This window comes from Hoplias malabaricus, chromosome X2 (assembly GCF_029633855.1).
Source record: "Hoplias malabaricus isolate fHopMal1 chromosome X2, fHopMal1.hap1, whole genome shotgun sequence".
NCBI lineage: Eukaryota > Metazoa > Chordata > Actinopteri > Characiformes > Erythrinidae > Hoplias > Hoplias malabaricus.
The window spans coordinates 40,501,545-40,524,147 of NC_089819.1; the positions used below are offsets into that span (position 1 = coordinate 40,501,545).

General features: G+C 38.7%; 1 protein-coding gene across 1 annotated transcript in view; it reads right to left on the bottom strand.

The window, feature by feature from the left end:
* The window catches only part of LOC136676436 (contactin-associated protein-like 5), a 105,329-nt gene that overhangs the window by 69,957 nt on the left and 12,769 nt on the right, over positions 1 to 22,603 (bottom strand). The window contains exons 2-3 of the mRNA XM_066653462.1: positions 6,479 to 6,589; positions 3,973 to 4,166 (exon numbers count right to left, since the gene is read on the bottom strand). Of these exons, the coding sequence (XP_066509559.1) occupies positions 3,973 to 4,166; positions 6,479 to 6,589 (305 nt within the window). The remainder of the gene's footprint in view (positions 1 to 3,972; positions 4,167 to 6,478; positions 6,590 to 22,603) is intronic.

Below are 22,603 nucleotides of genomic sequence, written 5' to 3' on the forward strand. Positions count from 1 at the left end.
TGCCCAGAACAGCAGTGTCTGGAGCCCTGCCCTGTGGAGACACTCATTGGAGAATACAGTGATTGGCTGAGAAGCCTCACATGTGATAGGCAGAAACACATGCAATTAGTCTGGTAATTTGCCAGAGAACTAAAGCTCACTTCTAGTCAGAGTCACTTCTAGTCATTTAAAACAAACACTCTTAAATTAAACAGCTCTTAATAGTTTATCAGTTACAGGTCCAGGTCTGGATGGGACTGCATCTGGGTCCGGACTCGAACAGTGGGCCGCCTATTTGTGCTATAGACTATAGCAGGTGTGTAAAGTTAAGCACATACTTTAGATTAGACTATAGTCTATTAATTGCATTACAAATTAGAGATTAGATTAAAGAATTGAGATTAAATTATACACCATAGACAACATTATAGACTATTGATTAAAGTACAGACTGTGATTTCAATTATATTACATTATAGACTGTTTATTGGATTAGAGACTAGAGATTGAAATACACACTAAACATTAGATCTCAGAGATTATAGGCCAGAAGTCACTCTTATGTCTTATGTCTGTTTTCCAGAACTGGGCCTATTTTGACAGGGTGTTTCTGTTTTAATCGAAGTATATTTTCTAGCAATTATGGTATGCATTATAAATGCATACAACATAATTCTCAGCTGATCAGGTATGTGCATTAATGAGGAGTGGAGGCAACTGAAACACAGTTGATACAAAGCAAGAAACTGCAGTCTGAAAAGAAATATAATTCAAACAGTGTGTGGTATTACAGCTTTTTTTTTTATTCTGTTTGTTTTTTTATGGTATATCACAGATTGACTTGTGAACAACCACAACAGAGCTTTTATCCAAGAATGGTACAGGTTTATTCTTCCCACGCGCAGGTCGAAACCAACATGTCTCATATGATTATTAAAACAGAAATGTCAGGCACCAGTACAAGGCACATTATTGAATTTTACTTTATTTGATTTGACACTCCGTTTATGGCCCTGATTCGTAATGCACACAAGATCTTATGATGTTCTGGACCTTTGCTTAAAGAAATTTCACTCTCTGTATAACTTACACGCAATGACCAGAGCATGTAACTCATGCACCAACCCCCTGAACCAATTCTGCTGAACTACAAGCACAATTCCTGCTTTACACTCAAATTGCATTTCTAAAACACACTTTTTTCAAAACACTACACACAATTTTCTACATTAGGCACAAAAGAAAATCAAAATTATTAAAAATTATAAAGTTAATTGCCCTACTATGCACACTGACTCATCACATGGGCAAATACCTGTCACACAGTTTTACAGTTAGCAATCAGAGCTTTAGCAGGAAATGGCAACAGGCGAGCTGTTCTGTTTTGGAGCAGTGGGTGCCAACATTGGAAACAGAGGCAGAGCCAGAGAAGTGAGAGTAAGAGGAGGAGGATGAGGAAGTCCAAGGACCGTGATCTCTGATGAGATCCGAGCCACGAGGGAAGCTGGGCAAAGAGTACAGCCAAATTTGAGCAGCTACACTGTAGCATCCATCATCCGGACTTTCCGAAATGACAATAAGTAAGAAATCTACTCTCACTAGAAAACTGCAGTACTGCATATCAATATGAGTACAGTAGTACAGTATTGCCTGTGGACTGTTCTGTAGGACTGTAAAAATAAAGTATGTTTCAAGTATTTGGGAAATGAATTCTTACTTTGTATTCCTACACAGCATTTACAGTATTTTACTATGCTTTCTGTTCACAGTGTATTTGTGAATTCATGTATAGTCCCCCCTTTTCCAAGCCTTGGAAGACGTTTGTGGAGATATAGCAATTGATGCTTTTCATGGCTGGATTTTCCATGCTAAGTGATATTTCCCATGCTGCTTGGCCATTGTTTGTGATGTGGATGAGGTGCTGTAGCCAGTCCAAAACAGAAGAGAGAATGCAACATACTTTTTGGCAGATTTTACCTGTATACAGTAACTCCTTCTGTTTTGTTTTGTATGTAGACCACTGTATGTGCAACAATGTATTGGTTGGGATGCACACTGTGTACATTGTGTACAAGAAAAATAAAATATATTTGTTACCGTGTATTTGTTTGTTCTGAGTATAAAAACAATAGTCTAAAATATTTTACTGCACACTTATGTATGTACTGCCTGTAGTAATTGTAACACTGAACAAAAAAAAAAGGCCTAAGTCATTATGCTGAATGGAGAAGTGTTTTCCATTCATCATAGTGTTTTACACTGAGCACATCAGTGTTCAACTTGTTCTAATAAATGTCTATTTATATGATTTGTGTGTTTGTGTGTTTGTGTGTGTCATCTGAAAACAAAATACCATTTTGATAAGAGATAACATTGTTTTGAATGTAAAGTTTCATTTTGCAGGAGAATTGAGGGGTTTTGCCCATTGTGTGTGTGTTTATTGATTTGTGTGTAGTTCTGAGAGTATGAGGCATGCTTTCAAAAAAGTGTGTAAACAATCGAGAAAAACTAAGTAAATACCCCTAGATTATACAATATGAATACATTTATAGGCTATAGAATATCGGCTGGGCGGCACAGTGGTCTCGGTAGCAGGTAGCGTTACAGTCACACAGCTCCAGGGACCTGGAGGTTGTGGGTTAAATTCCCGCTCTGGGTGACTGTCTGTGAGGAGTTTACTGTGTTCTCCCCGTGTCCGCATGGGTTTCCTCCCACGTTTCAAAATAACATGTTTATAGGTGGATTAGCGACTCAAAAGTGAGTGTTTGTGTTGCCCTGTGAAGGACTGGCGCCCCCTCCAGGGTGTATTCCCACCTTGTGCCCAATGATTCCTGGTAGGCTCTGGACCCACCGAGACCCTGAACTGGATAAGCGGTTACAGATAATGAATGAATGAATATTGGCTGTACATTTGATTATAGACTATATAGATTGAATAATAGACTATAGATCGGATTCTAGACTATAGGTTTGATTACAGGGTATAGATTGATTTTAGACTAGATTAGATTAGATGGAAATGAAGAAAATAATGTGCAAAACTGGGATAGGAAACCCTTGGGTTAGATTAAATACCATCAGATTATGATAGTAACGATTGTGGTAGTACTGAGTGAAAGAACTGGTCTAATATTAATATTTATCTAAACATTTACCTAAAATTAAAAAAAAAAAGAAGCAGCATTGGTTTCTTTAAACTTAAGCCCAAAGCTAATGATGATAAAACCGCTAGCGGGACCTAGCGTCAACACGGCTGGGAGACAGGCCTGGAGGCACACTGTGCTGTACAGAACCACACTCCCCTCACCCTCAAAACCACCCAAAAAACATCATCCCTCGCTCTATAATCCCAATCTAATACAAACTTTAAAAAAGACATTTCCATAAAGCACAGGAGCAATGAAATTTCCTCTCACTGTCAAAAAGTGTAGAGACACTCAGGGGATCTGACACTCACCTTTCTGTCTGTCTGTCCACTTCTGCCCGTTTGTGTCTGTCTGTCTGTCTGTCTGTCTGTCTGTCTCTCTCTCTCTCTCTCTCTCTCTCTCTCTCTCTCTCTCTCTCTCTCTCTCTCTCTCTCTCTTTCTCTCTCTCTGTAAGACTGTAGTGTGAAATGGCCGGTATTGATTGAGGAGAAGTGGGCGAGAGCGAGGTGTTTGTTTTGCTGTGGCTCCGGTGACACAGAGGCCAAACCCCATCGATCTCACACTCGTCAAAATAAACCAAGAGAAAAGAAAAGAAAAAAAATCACCGCAGAGTAATTCACACTCTGGTGAGGGGGTGGTGAGCGAATGAGTTTTCACCCCTCTCTCTCTCTCTCTCTCTCTCTCTCTCTCTCTCTCTCTCTCTCTCTCTCTCTCTCTCTCTCTCTCCCACACACACACACACATGAAAATGATGACAAGAAAACTCATTCATGGTCGAGGAAGTAATACTGAACTACTTCTCAACAAATTCCATATATGTATTAACTGTGTGATGTAAAAGACTGACCCCGGTGCTGTCCTCCTGTCTGAACTGTCTCCACGTTCTTCCCGTGTCACTGTACAGCAGTGTGTAGCGGGACACCCAATCAGAGCTGCCGAATCGGCCTTGTGTCGCCACGGCAACCACCTCCACCCTCTCCCGCAGGTCAATCTGTAACCAGCGCAGCGTGTCCGATCTCGCCGGCGTCCAACCTCCATCTCCTATAATACGTACATGCACATGCACATGCACACACACACACACACACACACACATACACTCAGGTTGTTTTTTTAGTACAGATTGTGTGGTCATGCATATATCATCAGTGGAAAACAATGTCACAGGCTTGTTACGGGCTCCACCAGACCCTAAATGCTCAGCACTACCTGAGAATGCTACAGGAAACAATGTTCCCATCCATTCTGGCCGAAGACGGCGCTGAGCATTTAGGGTCTGGGCATGCCTGTAACAAACAGCAAAAGTTTAGAATTTTTATGGGTTGATAACTTTTTAACTAGACATTGCAAATCTGATGATAGCAATCGTTTCCTTAGACAATTCTGGTCTTCTTTGATATGCTACATGACATCTTCCCATTGGAAAAACTTGCCTTCGATCCAATGTGGCATCGCCTTGTATCATCGTTGTCTGATTAAAAACACCTATCTCCATTTTTAGCAATTTTCTCTTTATTAACATGTGTTAAATGTGGGCATTAATCTCTGTCTGTTCATAGCTAATATTAAAATAACCAAAGAAAAGCTGAAAAATCACAGTTTCTTTAACAAGTATCTCCATTGGCTACTAGACCTGTCAATCAAAACCACGTATCTCCTGCCTCCCATGTTCTCCAGGTACTGTCTGAGTGTCCGTGATAAAGTTAACTGATAGCATGTTTACTCACGTGAAACATTAGACTAGTGTGATGATAATTGATCACAATAAGGATTAAATATGCCAATTTTCATGAAGTATAGTAATGATAGACTAGTCTTTTGCTAAAATATGGATTCACAGCGGCAGTGTTTTACAAGAATGCGCTGCGGGCTGTGGTTGTGGAGTTGACTTGTTGGAATCCACTAAAATAATCCACATTTGTCAATATTTGCTGTCAATTATACACACCAGCCATTTTACATAAGAAACTTTGGACATGTGTCCCAATAAATATATTTTTACATTTCTGATCTGTAATAGGTATAAATCACATTATCTGTGGTTTATTTTTACTGTTGCCGTCAGAGAAATATAATATTTTGTTCTTCCTGAAAAGTTAGTTCTTAGGACATATGTGTTTTTAATCGGGGCGGAACGGTGGCACAGCAGGTTAGTGTCGCAGTGACACAGCTTGAGTGACCTGGACGTGGGTTCAAATCCCGCTTTGGGTGACTGCCTGTGAGGAGTGTGGTGTGTTCTCCCCGTGTCCGTGTACGTTGGTAGGTGGATTGGCTACTCAAACTGTCCGTACGTGTGAGTGTGTGTGTGTTGCACTGTGAAGGACTGGCGCACCCTCCAGGGTGTATTCCTGCTTTGTGCCCAATGATTCCAGGTAGGCTCTGGACGCACCGCGAACCTCAAATGGATAAGCACTTACAGATAATGAATGAATGAATGTTTTTAATTGGACAACGACAATATACAATACCAGGCAAAAGTTTGGATCTTCTCATTAGTCATTGGTGGAATAGTGCTATTCACTGTTTAGAACTGTGTACCAACCCCTACCTCTGCACAACCCAAATTATGGTCTCAAACACATTAAGAAGGTGAGCAGTTCTACAAATTAACTCTTGATGAGGCCACAGCTGTTCACTGAAAACCATTCCAAACCATCGAATGAGGAGATGTCAAAATATTTGACTGCCACTGTACATTCATAATATGTGGAAAATAGCCCAAAACAAAGGAAATCCTCCCTGACTGGTACTGTATAAGTAAATGCTTAAATTTCAAACCTTTTCAAAAAATACTTTCATACAGGAACAAAAACCAGTTCTTCTACTGCTACAAGCTTGATAGAGTAACAATAGCAGAACCTGTAAATAGGGAGACTAGAGCCTCTGTCGTTCCTATTCTGGGCTCAGCACTTTAGAAATTGGATTATGTACATTATGTATTTTGGAGGGTAGGAAACCACCCCTAACTCCACCTACGCCCCACCCTTGGTTTCAGGACAGTGCTATAAGCAAAAACACCCAATCGTATCTACTATTCCTTTAAGTGTGCAAATGGTTCTATAAGTGTTCATGGAACTGTAAATACTGCTCTACAAGACAAAACGTGGATAAATTATGGGCTTCTCAAAGGTGGCTGGATTAATTTGGAATTTTCCAGTCCACCTTAAAACATATAGCAATAAAACTAAAACAACTTTGTGAAGGCAGAGAACCTTTAAACCACCTTCAGACTGTGAATAATTGAGGAAGCTGCAGACCCTGAGGCTCGAGCTGTGTGTCTGTATGTGTGTGTGTGACTGTGTGTGTGTGTGTGTGTGTGTGTATGTGTGTGTGTGTGATGTCTGCTGACTCACCGTCTCTTCTGTTAAGTTTAGCGTAGTGGGCTGCCTCTCTCTCTGAGGAAGTGGACGAGCTGAGGAAGGACGTGGGCGGCAGACCTGAGACCAGAGGTCCATTACACTGATCTAGAGAGAGAGAGAGAGAGAGAGAGAGAGAGAGGAAGTGACAAATCATAACATCAATATAATGGTCATAGGTGTGTGGACACTAATCTTTACTCCTTTATGACCCTCCATAACTGAGTGATGATACAGCTCTCTCTCTCTCTCTCTCTATATATATATATATATATATATATATATATATATATATATACTTATTTTTTTTCTTTGAGGGGGGGGGGCGGAGGGGGGCAGATAAGATGGCCCTCCCTCTCCCCCATCATTCAACACAGTGCTAGTCTTCTCTCTGAGAGAGGCTTTAATGTTTATAAAAAATGGACGAAATATACAAAGCAGAATTAGAATTAGCAGTTAGTGTTCCCCTACAAGCTTGTAGAACTGACGGAACAGAATCAGCAGTTGTGGCGCTTTTCCACTGCATAGTACCTATTCGACTCGACTGTTTTCTTACTGTTTACATTTGACCTCTTTATGTAATATCAAATCATGTCAAAACAACAGACATTGCATTTGTTTTTAGTACAAGAAGCTTGAGTTGCTCAGTTGGCCTCTGTGCTTAGGTTCTCCTCCATGTGGCATATTGGATGGGGTAGAATCACATGACAACATGCACAGGAGTATGGTTTTAAGAGGACAGAAATTATACTGTAGTGATAGCCTCAAGGGTACATATTCATTCCCTTTTATGAAACCTAATTGTACCATATTCTATATTAAGTTTGGATTTGAAAATTGTGTTGATTTCATACACCCAATTTTATTTTCAGGACTATATATATATATATAATTTTCTCATATTTAACACACTTCCATAATAAAACCATACCAATACTCACCTCTCCTTCTGGATAAGAGAATTTAATGTACTTATAGGGAACACAACTGGACAACTGGAGAACCAGTGTTGTACCTTTAAAGGTAGGTAGTGGGAGACATGTTAAAAGATTTAACAGAATCAAAAGCATGAACAGAATTTAAAGATACATCGACATAACTTATTTAGGCTAGATTTGACTGAAAGTTCTGAATGTTGATTTTGATACATTTTGGATTCATTGCCCAGCAGCAATTTAATTGCAACCAAATTAATTAGCAGCAGCAGCTAGTGAAATTACACTGTGGTCTTTTGAAGATGTTCAAATGCTCCGTGGATCAGTGGCCTATGTCAGAATCCAGAGAGATTGTGCAACAAGAAATGAAAAAAACCCAAATAACAAAAATTGCTCCCAAAAATGCTCTATGAGTAAACATCACTAAATGTTACAGTCACCATTGCTGTATTTTGTTTCCAGCCTGTTTACACATGGCGCAAAATGAGGCAAGTACTGGACAAAGCATGACATTTCTTTGTTTTGCCAGTTGGTAACGCCTGCAGAAAGTAGTGGGTTTAATGTGGTCTGATAAGTAGTTGCTGGGACATTGCTTCAGTAAATGACTCTGTAATATTTGTCCTGCTGCCATTTATTTAAATTCACTAACGCTGCATAAGTCATGTGCATATTTATGGCCTGTCACAAATTCACCAGGAACTTGTAGAACTCGCTGACTGGCTCATTAACCCGGCTAATCGTGGATAATAGTCCAGGCTAATAGGTCACTCTTACTCACTCTTAGTGGACAATGTTGTGACAATCCATTACAGAAATGCTAAAAAAAAAATCACTGGATGGAAACCATCAGAGAGATAGATAGATAGATAGATAGAATAGATAAGAGAGAGAGAGAGAGAGAGAGAGAGAGAGAGAGAGAGAGGTATAATTGACACTCTTTTTTCCTTTTTTTTTGAAGACGTACAACTGAGTTTTCAGCTAATTAACCTTTTAAAAGCCTTTGGACTCTTAGCTTCACAACTGATTCCATACAGAGAGAGAGCGAGAGAGAGAGAGAGAGAGAGAGAGAGAGAGAGAGAGAGAGAGAGAGAGAGAGAGAGAGAGAGAGACGGAAGCTTACCATGCCCAGTGGCAAGAGTCCACAAAGTCTCTGGGTACAGCATTGGAAATGTTTTCTCTGCACTGTAAACAAATGTCTATAGATTTTTCAGTTAAAAAAACAATAATAATGATAATATAAATAATTATTATTATATCAGCCATAACACATTTTTACATTGCTTTTCTGGGAAAAAAAATAATTCTTCCTTATTATTTATTAATTATTGGTTTGGTAACATTCATATAATGAGCAACACTGTAATATTTGCATGTATGTTTTGTGAAAAACACATTTTGTCACTGTTAAATACATAGTCCATTATGAGTGGTACAAGTAGCCAAGGACTGGGAAGACCTGGGACTCATGGGGGAGTCCGTCTTGAGAGTTATTGATCAGTGAGCCATTGTTTGCGACTGCTAAGTTTAGCTGGATTAGCACACTTTTTAGCGTTAACCATTGATTCTGGTGATATGTGCTTTTCTGCAGTTGTTGTATGTTATAATGGCCAGAGTTACACTTTGTATCGGTGGAACGGTAGACCTTTGTTGACGACAAAATATTAGAATCAGGTTTTTAAGAGTTACAGATAAATGAGTGTGAGTGTTTGCACCTGCTAACTTTAGCTGGGTTAGCTCACTTATTAGCAATGGACATTGATTCTGGTAATAAGTGTGAGGGTGTTTATAGCTGGAGTGCCCTAGGTGTGTTTATTACTATAAGCCCAAGAGCCAGTTGTGACCAATGTAAATATCCCTCGTCTCAGAGGAGAAAGAGAGGGGGGGAAGCGAGGTGTGTGCGTGTTTGTCTATGAGAGAGAGACAGAGAGAGAGACAGTTTGTGTTTGTCTGTAGAAGCCCCAGGGAGCCGGTTGTGACAGATATGAATATCCCTCAGCTCAGAAGCTGTGTGTGCGTGCGTGCGTGTGTGTGAAAAAGAGAGAGAGAGTTTTCATTTCAACAGTGCTGTGAACGTGAATTACACTCAGCAACAGGTAAGGGGAGCTCAGGAGACAAATAAGCCAGTTTATATTTATATTTATACATATTTAAATTTATATATTCAAATATACAGTCACCGCGACCCTGAAATGGAGAAGCGGAGAAGAAAATGATGATGATGATGATATATACAGTTTATATTATTTCTTTAGAGGGTAAGTATATGGCAAAACCATTTTTTGTTGTTGGTTTGTTTTTATGTAAATATTCTTAGTTTCATGGGTGGCACGGTGGCGCAGTAGGTAGTGTCGCAGTCACACAGCTCCAGGGACCTGGAGGTTGTGGGTTCAAGTCCCACTCCAGGTCTGTGAGGAGTTTGGTGTGTTCTCCCCATGTCCATGTGGGTTTCCTCCAGGTGCTCTGATTTCCTCCCACGATCAAAAAACACACGTTGGTAGGTGGACCCAAAAATGTTCATAAGTTTGAGTGAGTGTGTGTTGCCCTGTGAAGGACTGGCGCCCCTTTGACCCACCGCGATCCTGAACTGGATAAGTGGTTACAGACAATGAAATAGCTATTAGGTTTTTACATTCTGTGTATATATTTTTGATAGTAATGTAATGTAAACAAAATGGTTGATTGAATATAAAATGTATGGTTGCCAAAAAAGCATATATCTTATACACTGCAACCATATATTTATGGTGAAAAAAAAAACCTTACTGTAAACTCTCTCTTTGTTTTTTCTCACTATATCTTTCTCTCATTTTGTCTGTCTCTCTGTTTCCTCTCTCGCTCTCTCTGTTATCTCTCTTTTTCTTTTTTCTCTCTGTTCTGCCTCTCTTGTGCTCTCTCTCTCTGTTTCTTTAACTTTCTTTTATCATTCTCTCTTTTTCTCTGTACTCTCTTTGTTCTTTTCTTATTTCTTTTTATTTTCTCTCTCTGTCTCTCTTTGTTCTCTCTCCCACTCTCCCTATGCTGTCTCTATCCATCTCTGTCTCTCTAGTTTCTTGCTCTATGTTCCCTCTCTCTCTCTCTCTCTGTCTCTCTGTTGGTAAGAAGTCAATTGAGCGAGTGATGTTTCGGAGGCTCATAAATATGAATGATTCTGAATGACAAGCAGATACAGTCCCTTCTACTCTTCTACCCACCTCCTCCCTCTCTCCATCTCGTCCCTCTCCCCATCTCATCCCTCGCTCTGCTCTGACAGAAAAGAGGAGAAAAGTGACAGGTGCAGTGAGGCTGTGCTAATGTCTCTGAGTGGAAAAGAGTGGGTTAAAGCCCAGACTACATCCAGCTTTCTGTCATAAATACCCTTCAAAATAAAGGTTCTTCATCCTTCACAATGAAAAGACTAACATTAAAAATGAAGGTGATGCGCCCTTACACATGAACGTTCTCTACTTTTCAGAATAAAAGTTCGTCACCCTTCAGAAGCACAAGTTTTTTAGAGTCATGTCACATATAAACTGTTAAAAACTCTTCCATCAATGGGACATTGTTAAATGTATGCTAATTATGTGATATAGCACACACACACACACACACACACACACACACAGAGAGAGAGAGAGAGAGAGAGAGAGAAAGCGAGAGAGAGAGAATATATAACTAAATGAAAGCTTCACCAATCCCGTATCATGGCAAAGTGACTAGCACCAAAGTGCCCCTAAAATACCATTCAATGCAGCCCTGGGCTTAAAGGAGCAATCTGTAATATATTCACTGTACTACATTTTTAAATGACCAAGGTGTATTATCAGAGGTCATTCTAAAGCTTTTCTTGAACAGAGACAGAGCAACTGAGAGGAAATACAGGCAATGAATTTGACCGATGAAGACAGCTTAGAGCCCAGCAAAACTACAGGGTAGATCCTGAGTTGGCTAATATTCTCCTGAAAAGGTAACAGCAGGTCATTTCTGAAATGCTATAAAAGTACAGACATGTATTTGGATTAAATGTAAAATCAGTGCTTTTTTGTTTTTTAAGCAAAGAAAGTACGGGATAAGTGTCGTGTTTCAAACTTAAGCCTCACATAGTCACCTATTTAAAGGAATGCTTCATAAGAAGTGGCTTTTTTGTCCCCTGAGCTCCCCTGTACCTGTTGCTGAGTGTAATTCATGTTTAAAGTACTGTAAATGAAAACAGGTCTCACACACAAACGCACACCTCTCTCTTTCTGTGTTCTCTCAGAGACAAACACACAGACACCTCTCTCTCTCTTTCTCTCTCTCTCTCTCTCTCTCTCTCTCTCTCTCATTGGTCTCATTGGTGGAATATTCACATTAGTCACAAACAGCTCTTTGGGCTTCAATGAATTTTACACAGTCAGGCCATGAGCCCACAAAGTACCTCAATGTTGAGTCTGGGAGATGTGTGTAATCAAATGATGTTGACTGCATGATAAACCTCATATGTAGCCACACAGAAACTGACAAAAAAGCATTTATTACAAGAACTGATGATAAAAGAAGTTAGCAGCAAACCCTGGGTGACTGCTCAAAAAAGGGCAACAAATACTTACTACTCCAACTTGTACTATGCCAACATTATGTCTGTTTCAGCTCATTCTACCGAGTAAAGTCAATCCAATATTAACTCTTGAACAGCCACTTTCTCTCTGTCTCTTTCTCCTCCTTGCTCTCTCTGCCATTATGTCCGTACTGGGAAAACAGAGCTATACTCTTTGTACAACCCCAATTCCAATTAAGTTGGGATGTTGTGTAAAACATGAATAAAAACAGAATATGATGATTTGCAAATCCTTTTCAACCTATATTCAATTGAATACACTACAAAGACAAGACATTTAATGCTCAAATGGATAAACTTTATTTTATTTATTTATTTTTTTTTTTGCAAATATTCATTCATTTTGAATTTGAGGCCTGTAACATGTTCCAAAAGAGTTGGGACCGTGGCAACAAAAGACTGGGAAAGTTGAGGAACACTCAAAAAACACCTGTTTGGGACATTGCACAGGTGAACAGGTTAATTGGAAACAGGTTAGTGTCATGATTGGGTATAAAGAGAGCATCCCAGAAGGTCGTTCACAAGCAAGGACATTCACTTTGTGAACAACTGCATGAGCAAATCGTCCCACAGTTTAAGAACAATGTTTCTCAATGTACAATTGCAAGGAATTTAGGGATTTTATCATCTACAGACCATAATACCATCAAAAGATTCAGAGAATCTGGAGAAATCTCTTCAAATAAGCGTAAAGGCTGAAAACCAACATTGAATGCTCGTGACCTTCGATCACTCTGTAACGGATAATACCACATGGGCTCAGAAACACTTCAGAAAACCATTGTCAGTGAACACTCATCGCTCATTGCTCCATTTACAAGTGCAAGTTAAAACTCTACCATGCAAAGCCAAAGCCATGTATCAACAACACCCAGAAACGCAGCTGGCTTCTCTGGGCCAGAGCTCATCTGAGCTGGATTGATGAAAAGTGGAAAAGTGTCCTGTGGTCTGACGAGTCCACATTTCAAAGTGTTTTTGGAAATCATGGACCCCATGTCCTCCGGGCCAAAGTGGAAAAGGACTGTCTGGATTGTTATCAGCACACAGTTCAAAAGCCAGCGTGTCTGATGGTATGGGGATGTGTTAATGCCCATGGCATGGGTAACTTACACATCTGTGAAGCCACTATTAATGCTGAAAGGTACATCCAGTTTTTGGAGCAATATATGCTGCCATTTAAGCAATGATTTTTTTTTTCAGGGATGTCCACATTCTGCACGTGTTACAACAGCATTTCTTTTTAGTAAAAGAGTCCAGGTACTAGACTGACCTGCCTGCAGTCCAGACCTGTATTGAAAATATGTGGCGCAATATGTAGCGCAAAATACAATGGAGACAATACAATGAGCAACTGAAGTTGTACATCAAGCAAGAATGGGAAATAATTTCATCTACAAAGCTTCAACAATTAGTGTCCTCAGTTCCCAAACGCTTACTGAGTGTTGTTAAAAGGAAAGGTGATGTAACACAGTGGTAAACATGCCCCTGTCCCAACTTTTTTGGAATGTGTTGCAGGCCTCAAATTCAAAATGAGAGAATATTTGCAAAAAAGCAATATAGTATATCAGTTAAATATCTTTTCTTTGTAGTGTATTCAATTGAATATATGTTCAAAAGGATTTGCAAATCATCGTATTCTGTTTTTATTAATGTTTTACACAATGTCCCAACTTCATTGAAATTGGGGTTGTACAGAGGTGAGCTACGTAGCGTAAATCGTTGCGCATTTCTTGTGGTAGATCTCTGCCCTGTGGTCCTGAAGAGTCACTATTCTTCCTATTACAGGTTGGAGGAGCATTGCTATCTTTTTGAAGCTGTCATTTTTAGTTAAAAATACTACTTAGTGTTCTTTTAAATGACAAAAAATACAAAATATAATGTGGAATCAATGAACTTCACATTTGGGTAGGAGGGGGGCAGGCGACTCTCTGCTGTTTTGAATCTGCAATGTAGTTTCCATTTTCAGTTTTATACAGATTTTTCGTTTGGCAAATGTGTGTACTTCACACTTTAGACATGACACCAGGCTGGAACACTAATATATGTACAGATGAACACTTCCAGTCTTAGTCCATTAAAAAAAAAGGCTAAAGGATCAGGGTGAGGTTATTTCTTGTTTATTTCTCACAGAGACAGATTCCCCATCCAGGACGTCCCACTGTGACCCATTCCTACTCATTCATATGCAAATCCACTGCAGCTGGAACGTGTCATATTTATTCATAATGGCATTTGTAATTAAAACGCCTTCTCTGGACCTCTTCTGAAAAGCTAACAAATTAGCCCTGACCTGACTTGACTAGCAGATGCCCACAGCAACAAAGTTATTTAAAACTGACAAAAGATTTGGAGGCAGAATTGTTTCCCAGAGCTCTCACACTCATCGTAACACAATAAACACAGCTTGGTTGTAAGACATAGTGCTGGACAATTAAACATTTTTTTTTTTTTTTTTTTTACCAACAGCAAATGGCAAGCACAGATTTGCACCCAGTGCTACTGGATATTCTCTGGTCCCTTTGCAATCCTAGACTAGATAAGCAGTTGAAAGCCAAACAGTTTTTCAAACTTGTATTGTTCTTATTATTATACTCTTCGCAATTTTTGCAATGTTACTACTCCTAGGGTTTTCAAACTACAATCACACAATTTCACAGGATCGTAGGGTCTATAGCCAATTACGTGGCTTGGACCGATTCAATGGAAATTAAATGCATTGTGCCAAATTTCAAGCTGCTCTAACTCTATCAATATTCATGCTACAACCTCAGGATTTCACATGGTAATACCTGGGTACACTATGTCTCATCATGTCATCATGTCCCATCAGTTACGGTTTTCATAAAATTATCGTACAAAGTCCCCCCATAGAAATGCATTACGGAATGTTCGGATGGTGTTGTCACAGTGGGCATCTTTCAAACAACCCAGAGAAAGAATGTGCATGGCTCCCTTCCTCTCCTTCAGTCCTGCAGTACTGTCTGTACATGGATGAGCTTATGGGTTCATCCAGGTCAGTACATTTGTCAGGAAATTTAAGGTGGGCGGGGACATCATAAGACCAGTGAATATAACGTGGAATTGATTTTAAGGTGCCAGATTATAATTTGATTCAATTAAAGATGGTCATTTATTTAATGTGGAAGTTTCTTTAATGTCAGAGTCTAAATTAAATGGCTGTATTTTTTAATGTGGCATGGTTTTTAAGGTAGTCATTTAATTAAGGTTATTATGTTCTAAGGTGGAACTTTAAGGTGGTAGTCTAAAATTATATTGGCAGTCCTTTAAAGGTTTTAAAGATTATTTGGTCCTTTATTTAAGGTGGAAGTGTAAATCATGTTTTAAGGTGACATTTTTTAATGTGGAATTTAAAATATCTTGGCAGATTTTTACTGTTTAGAGGTTTATTTAAAGTGAATCATTTATTTAATATAGAAGTCTATGTCATGCCCTTGCCTTGTCTCATGCTTTCCTGTTCTGTTTTTGTTTTCCTTTGTCCACCATGTTGTCAGAGAGCTGTTTGTAGGTTCTTGTCCCCAGACCCGCATTAGTCCTGCCTTAATTTCTGCTCTCGTTAACCCTCTCAGGTGTTCCTCGTTTGTCCTGTGGGTATATATATATATATATATATATATATATATATATATATATATATATATATATATATGTGTGTGTATATATATATATATATATATATATATATATATATATATATATATATATATATATATATATATATATATATATATATATATATATATATATATATATATATGTGTGTATATATATATATATATATAGTCCCTTTGTTTCAGTATCCCTTGTCTGGGCCTGTGTGTGTAGATGTGTGTTTCCATGTCTATATATCTCTTAGTTTAACCACGTCTACCCCAGTTCATGGCTGTTTCCTGTCTGTCCTTGTCTTTTCTTGTTTAGTTTTTCTAGTTTGCTTACATTTGTTTTGTTGTAGTTTTGTTTTGATCTGTGTAATAAATCATTCTATGCTTGTATGTCCGCCTCCTCATCTTCCCTGCCCAGCTGTGACAATCTAAATAAAATGGTTGTTTTTCTAAGGTGGAATTTTTATTAAGGTGGCGTTCACCTTCCTTTTTCAAGCTTGCAGTATTTTGAGGGTAGTATTGGACTGAGTGTTCTACAAATTTAATCTCATAGCTAAGTAGTATTAAGCAGTATATAAGCTAACCTTGCAATTATGTTAGCAATAAGTGACAAGCCAAATTCAAAGTTTGTTCACAAGCTTTCAACCATGGTATTTATTTATTTATTTATTTATTTATTTATTTATATAGTGAATACTTATCCATTTGCATGTACTAAAGTACTAAATACCACTCTCCTGAGGTGCAGTAACAGATTATCCTGTAGTCCCTGAAAGAACCAGCTTATGCTCCATAGAGTTGAGTGCAGAATGTATGATATACTGTCATCATGGTGCTAACTTTTGCTGTCCTCAAGGGTACATATTTGTACCTTTATTTTTGGAACATAATTGTACCTTATTGTATTATGATTGTAGATTTTCAAATTGTGTTGATTTAATATGCAAGTTTAATCTCCAGGACGTATATTATGTTCTTTAATTTTACACAGTTCTATAATGACATATTACAAATATTCATCTCTCTATCTAAAGAAGAGTACGTAATGTACCTTAAAGAAACACAACTGGACCCTAAAACCTTTAAAGGCACATTTACACTGTACCTTTAGTGACCTGAAATGTACCTCTGCCATTCATTTTTTCTGAGAGTGTATATCCAGGCCACTAGGTGTATATATAAATGTTGTTTCATAATATGATGAGAAATCACTGGAGAACCTGACTGATTCATCCTTTAATATGAACAGCAGCATATTTACTTGCTTAAAGCAAGGTATTTAAATAATGCAAATACAAACATAAATTAAAAAATAATTAATGTGTCTCGTAGATATCCAATGAAAAGCATGTACATCTCCAAACATATCTCCAAAATTGCAAAATTCCAGGAGAAGGACAAAAACCTTAACTTTCAACAATGTAATAATATATTATTCCAGGTAATTTTGTAACATTTCTATGGGTCCATTAATCATGATTTTTTATTTTTTACAAAATACAAAGAACACCTTCTGTTCAAATTATGTTGTAAAAACTACATGTTTTTGATTGGACAGCAACAATATTAAAAATACACAAACCTTCAAAATGAGTGGTTCATCCAGACTGGTTTCAAGATGAAAATGTACACTTAATAATAAAAAAATATATATATATATCCAGAGGTTTTGTAAATTACACACAAATAAGAGGTAAATCTAAATCTTTACTTAAACCTAATCTGAAAAGCTAACCACAAAATCCAGAAAGTTAGAAAAGCAGGGTTTAGTGTTTGTGAAATGCTGTTGCTAAGAGAAAACGTTGCTGTTGCACTTCTTTTGAGTATTATTGGAGTCTTTGTAGCGTGTATACAGTGAAACAGCACCACCAGTGTATGTGGGTTCCTTTACTGAATGTAGAATAAATATGGCACCACTTTAAATAGCAAATACATCTGTAATTACATTCTTTTTGTATGTGTTAGTAATGTGTAATTACAGAGTTAAGGGAATGTAGATACATGTAGGGGCCACAGTTACTGTACTTCAACTAGTAGATAGGCTGAGTTTAGGATAATTTCAGAAGAGCTTCCAGAGTTTGTGACTAAAACAGCAACCCAATTACAGCCGCTCTTGCATTTTTATGCCTGTTTTTGCCAAGCTCGGCTCTCTTAGTTAGACCCGGAGTGAAGAAATCCCATTTTTCTCAGTAAGGACGCCAGCAAATTTGGAATCAAAAGAAAAGGACTCTTCTCTCACAGGCTGTTTGGCTCCTGTTAGCCTTGACTATAAGCCCTGTGCAATGAGAGAGGATGCTGTTGCATTTAATAAAGCTTTGGCAGAGAGGACAGCAGCTGGAAGGAGCTAGGGTTCCATGCTTAAGTAGGAGAACTGCAACTGCAGCGATAATATATTTCAATACCAGTGAGTGTGATGCTAAAAATACTAAAGGTAAAAGTAAATAACTTATTTAATTCAGTACATGTACTGTAGCAAAATCCATATCTATGCACCTTCTATATACCATCACTATGTGCAATGATAAGTGCCCAGCAGCAGTCCAGCGTTGGGCTCTGGAGGAGTGGAAGCATGTGTCTGAATGCTTATGTCTGAATGCCATCCGATCCTCACAGGAAAGTCTTCCCACAAGAGCAGAGACTGTTACTGTAGCACAGAGGAACTAACTCCTGATTAAAACACTTCATTTTAGAAGTCACACTGGACAAGAAGGTGTCCGTACTCAGATATCTTGAGTAGATATCTAATACTTTTGTCTATGCATTGTATCAGATTCATGTCATTTATCTTTTGGAACTCATTCATTGCGTATGTTTACATTAGTTAACACACAGTTTTCCAAAATTATTTTAAATAGATTTATTTTTACATTGACATCCACTGAAAGAATTTTTTTTTTTTTTTTTTTTTCTGTAACGTTACTATTTTTGGAGCAGTGACATGCTTACATTGGGCATTTTTACATTGGGCAGTGACGATATGTTCTTGTTTGTGTTTCTTGTTTCATTCATTTGTCAATCTTCTGTAACCATATTGTCCTGATGAGGGTCATGGTGTATCTAGAGCCTACCTGGATTTATTAGTCTCCAGATAGTAGAGAGCAATTCCTGAGCGGTCAACAAATGACTGTTGTAAGGCTACAAGCATTATGTTCAATCAGCAATAACCAAGAATGGCTTGTTGATGGTACACTAATACAGTGCTAAGGCTAACACACAGAGCTAGGACTAACACACAGGGCTAAGGCTAACACACAGAACTAAGCACAACTAGGAAGTTAAACACAGAACATATACAAAGACCAGGAACTGGGACAGGAGCATAAAGAGCAGAATACCCACTGAGAACACCAGGAACTTGAAACACATGGAACAAACAGAAGCACAACAAATGGCCAACAACTAGGGAAAACAGACACAGGAATTATATCGACCACTCAGTCAAGAAACACCTGGAATGTAATCAATACACGTGAAAGGAATACGAGGGAAGGGTGATGACATGACAGGAGAAACAAACAGGAACCAGGCACACGTTACAAATGTACATGGGCATAGTGGCGTGATCTCATCTAACAGATTCTGAATGGTACTGATAGTTCCATTATGAATTTGCCTACTTGAATATGTTGTTGTAGTCATTAAATATATATTTCTAATCTCTTTACAAGTCTTTAAAAGAAACTATTTTGAGCTTTAGTTAAAAAAGCTAAAGAAACTTTTCAATCAAAAATAAATAAATAAATAAATAAATAAGAGCCCAATGTTACTTGAAATACATGGACCTGCCAACTTTTGTGATGTGGAGCAAACCAGTGTGAGACCCCTGCTATAACATGTGTTTTTGGACTGTGAGTAGAATCCATAACCCCTGAAGGAGGAACCCCACGCAGATACAGGGTGAACACACAACACTCCTTACAGACAGTGTCTTATCACGAGGATCAAACCTGGGACTCAGAGACACTAGAATTCTGGAGCAGTGATTCTACAGTTACTCTACAGCTACAGTTCTGCTCTATGTGTTTCTTGACTTTGTACAATACACTGGGCCTTACTGAATGAGAGAGTATATTCTGTGCTGAAATGATGTGCTGGATGAGCTACAAAGTAAAAAAAAAATTCTAAAACTTAAAAAATTCTAGAACTTACTCACACACAAACACACACACAAACACACACATACATATACAGCCCTTGAGAAACATGCTGGCAAGTGATAATTGGATTTAAAGCGCAGGTGCTGCAAAACTGCAGCTGCAGCGCAGAACAAAAGCAAAAGGAAAAAAAAAAAGACGCCGTCGACAGCGAGACGTGGGTTTATTTGAAGATGTGTTAATGTTAAATGTAAATGTCTTTCACAAGAGAGTGAGGGCTTTGCTGGAGGTATAAAATTTGCATTGAATAGAAGAGTGGCGTTAATGTGCGAGGGCAGGGAGAAGCCATTTCAAAACCACCTTAAATTAAATATAGTTGATCATCCAAGACAGAACTGCTGTTCTGATGTTGAGTTTTAAAAGGAGACATATTCTAACCCTTTTCCACAAGTAAACACAATTCTGGGCTCTTAAAGAAATGCCTGTGATGTGCTTTGGTCAAAATATCAAAGGATCAAACAGCATGGCATCATTCTCCCCCTGTCTTAACAGCCCTGTTCAGAAAGGCTGGTTTCAGTGGCTGTTCCTTTAAATAAGAAAGAGCCACAGCTATGTTCAGCGCAAGAGCCCAGGAATAACCTTGTCTCTGCATTCTCATGTAAACACTGCTCCAGCTCTGTGATTGGAGAGACTCAGATGAGGAGGCAGGACAATTCTAATATACCTGCACTGATGTCAGAAGCTTAGTAAAATTGTAACAACTTGTTATATACCTTAATTTGTCTGGCTAAAGCAGCCCACAAAACTGACTGATTTTGACTGGTTTTGTTGCACATTTTGTGGGTCTGTAGGCTCTAGATTCAGAATTGTATGAAAAAGAATTTTGAGAAATATCATAATATATCGCCTTATATTTTAACCCTAAAAAAAAAAAAAAAAAATATGCAGGAAGGGAAGTGGCCGAATTTAGTTTGAACTGAATCAAAGATCACATTGTTAAAGGACTAGGTCAGATAATAATCCAATTATTATTATTCATTCATTATCTGTAAGCGCTTATCCAGTTCAGGGTCGTGATAGGTCCAGAGCCTACCTGGAATCATTGGGTGCAAGGCAGGAATACACCCTGGAGGTGCACCAGTCATTCACAGGGCAACACACACACAGTCACAGTGACTCACACACTCACACCTGGACACTTTTGAGTCACCAATCCACCTACCAACATGTGTGTTTGGACAGTGGGAGGAAACCGGAGCACCCAGAAGAAACTCATACGGACACAGGGAAAACACACCAAACTCCTGACAGAACCACAGTGGGAGTCGAACCCACAACCCCAGGACCCTGGAGCTGTGTGACTGTAACACTACCTGTTGTGCCACCGTGCTGCCCAATTATTATTATTATTATTATTTTATTCTTTTTTAAATTCTATCTTAAATTAAATGTCCTTCATTAGACAAAACACTTTCATCTTTTGAAGTTGATCCTTTCATGTCCCACTTGCCAAGTTGGACGTAACACTTGAGTCAGCCACTTCACATTGTTGCCACACAGTTAGCACCACATGTCTCCAGAAGTTAGTTTTGGGCTCTTATTTGACTCACATTTGCACAATTGCACAGCCAGCGTCGTCTCCTCTTTGCCAGACGTGGGCCAGATCCATTTTGTGACCTGTGGGCCTTATGGGCATGTTCAATACATGTGCCACATTTGGTTCGCATTCAGCTTGCCATACCGACAGTGAGCCAGGCGTAGCGTACTGTAAATTAAAAATGTAATGGGGCAGTTACAGCAAAATCAATGAAACCTTAATTAGTGGCAGCAGTGTCACAGCCACACATGCAGTTCAATCCTCACTTCAGGTCACTGCCTGTGAAGAGTGACTCTGGTTTCTCCCCACAGTCCAGAAACACACCTTGAATGGTTGACCAGCTTTGTCAAACAGTCCACAGGTTGTGAGTGTGTGATTCTCTGCGATGGATTGCATATTCCCGCCTTGCACCCAGTAATTCAACATTCACAATTGGATTTTAAGACCCTTGCTGTATCTTTGAAGCTACATTTACGCTGTGTGTACATGTAGAGAAGAAAAGTGTTCCTGTACTGCAACAGTCCAGTGAAACTTGCCTGATCCTAACCCTAACTTGTCTTTACAGTGGTGTTAAATGGAACCGGGCATCTCCATGTCTACAAATGGGAGAACAAAACAATGGAAATTCCCACACCTTGAGAGCTGCTAAAATCTAACCTCCTCAGAACTATGAGCAGTTCATTCAGCACCATTTACTGTAATGACTTTCTGGGAGGAGCTTTTATAGATGGACGTCTGCTTCCATTCACCACCACTGTCACCAATCCAGACTCCAGGATACAACTATTTTCCAACAATTTATCACCCATCTTATCCATTTAATTACTGCAGAAATCAGTGGAATTCTCCATTAAGCTGTGAAAATCCCAAAAATATTGGGCGCAAGCTTAGTCCATAATCATCAATAAACCAGGTCTGATGTGAAAATAGTGAGAAATTCAGATGGAAATTAATTTGCAGCTGGATAATTAATGTCCGTGCTGGTGTTTGCTCAGAGTCAGTGAATGTGAAATAGAGTTATGAATAAATAAAAAGGAATGAATGAAGAAGTCTGAATAAATATATTCAATTAATACAACTGCTTTATTAAAGCCATCCACCAGCTAAAAATGTCCAGGCGAGAGAAGAAAAACTGACCACTGATTTGAGGATGGCTTAGTTTCTTACAAATTGGTAAAAACAGGGGCTTTTATTTTGCTCATGTCTAAAGTTACAATATATATCTGATGTGCAGTCTGGCTTCAGAAGTTGAATAGACAATCTTAACCCTTAGATGAACCCAACCTTGTATTCTGATTTAAAT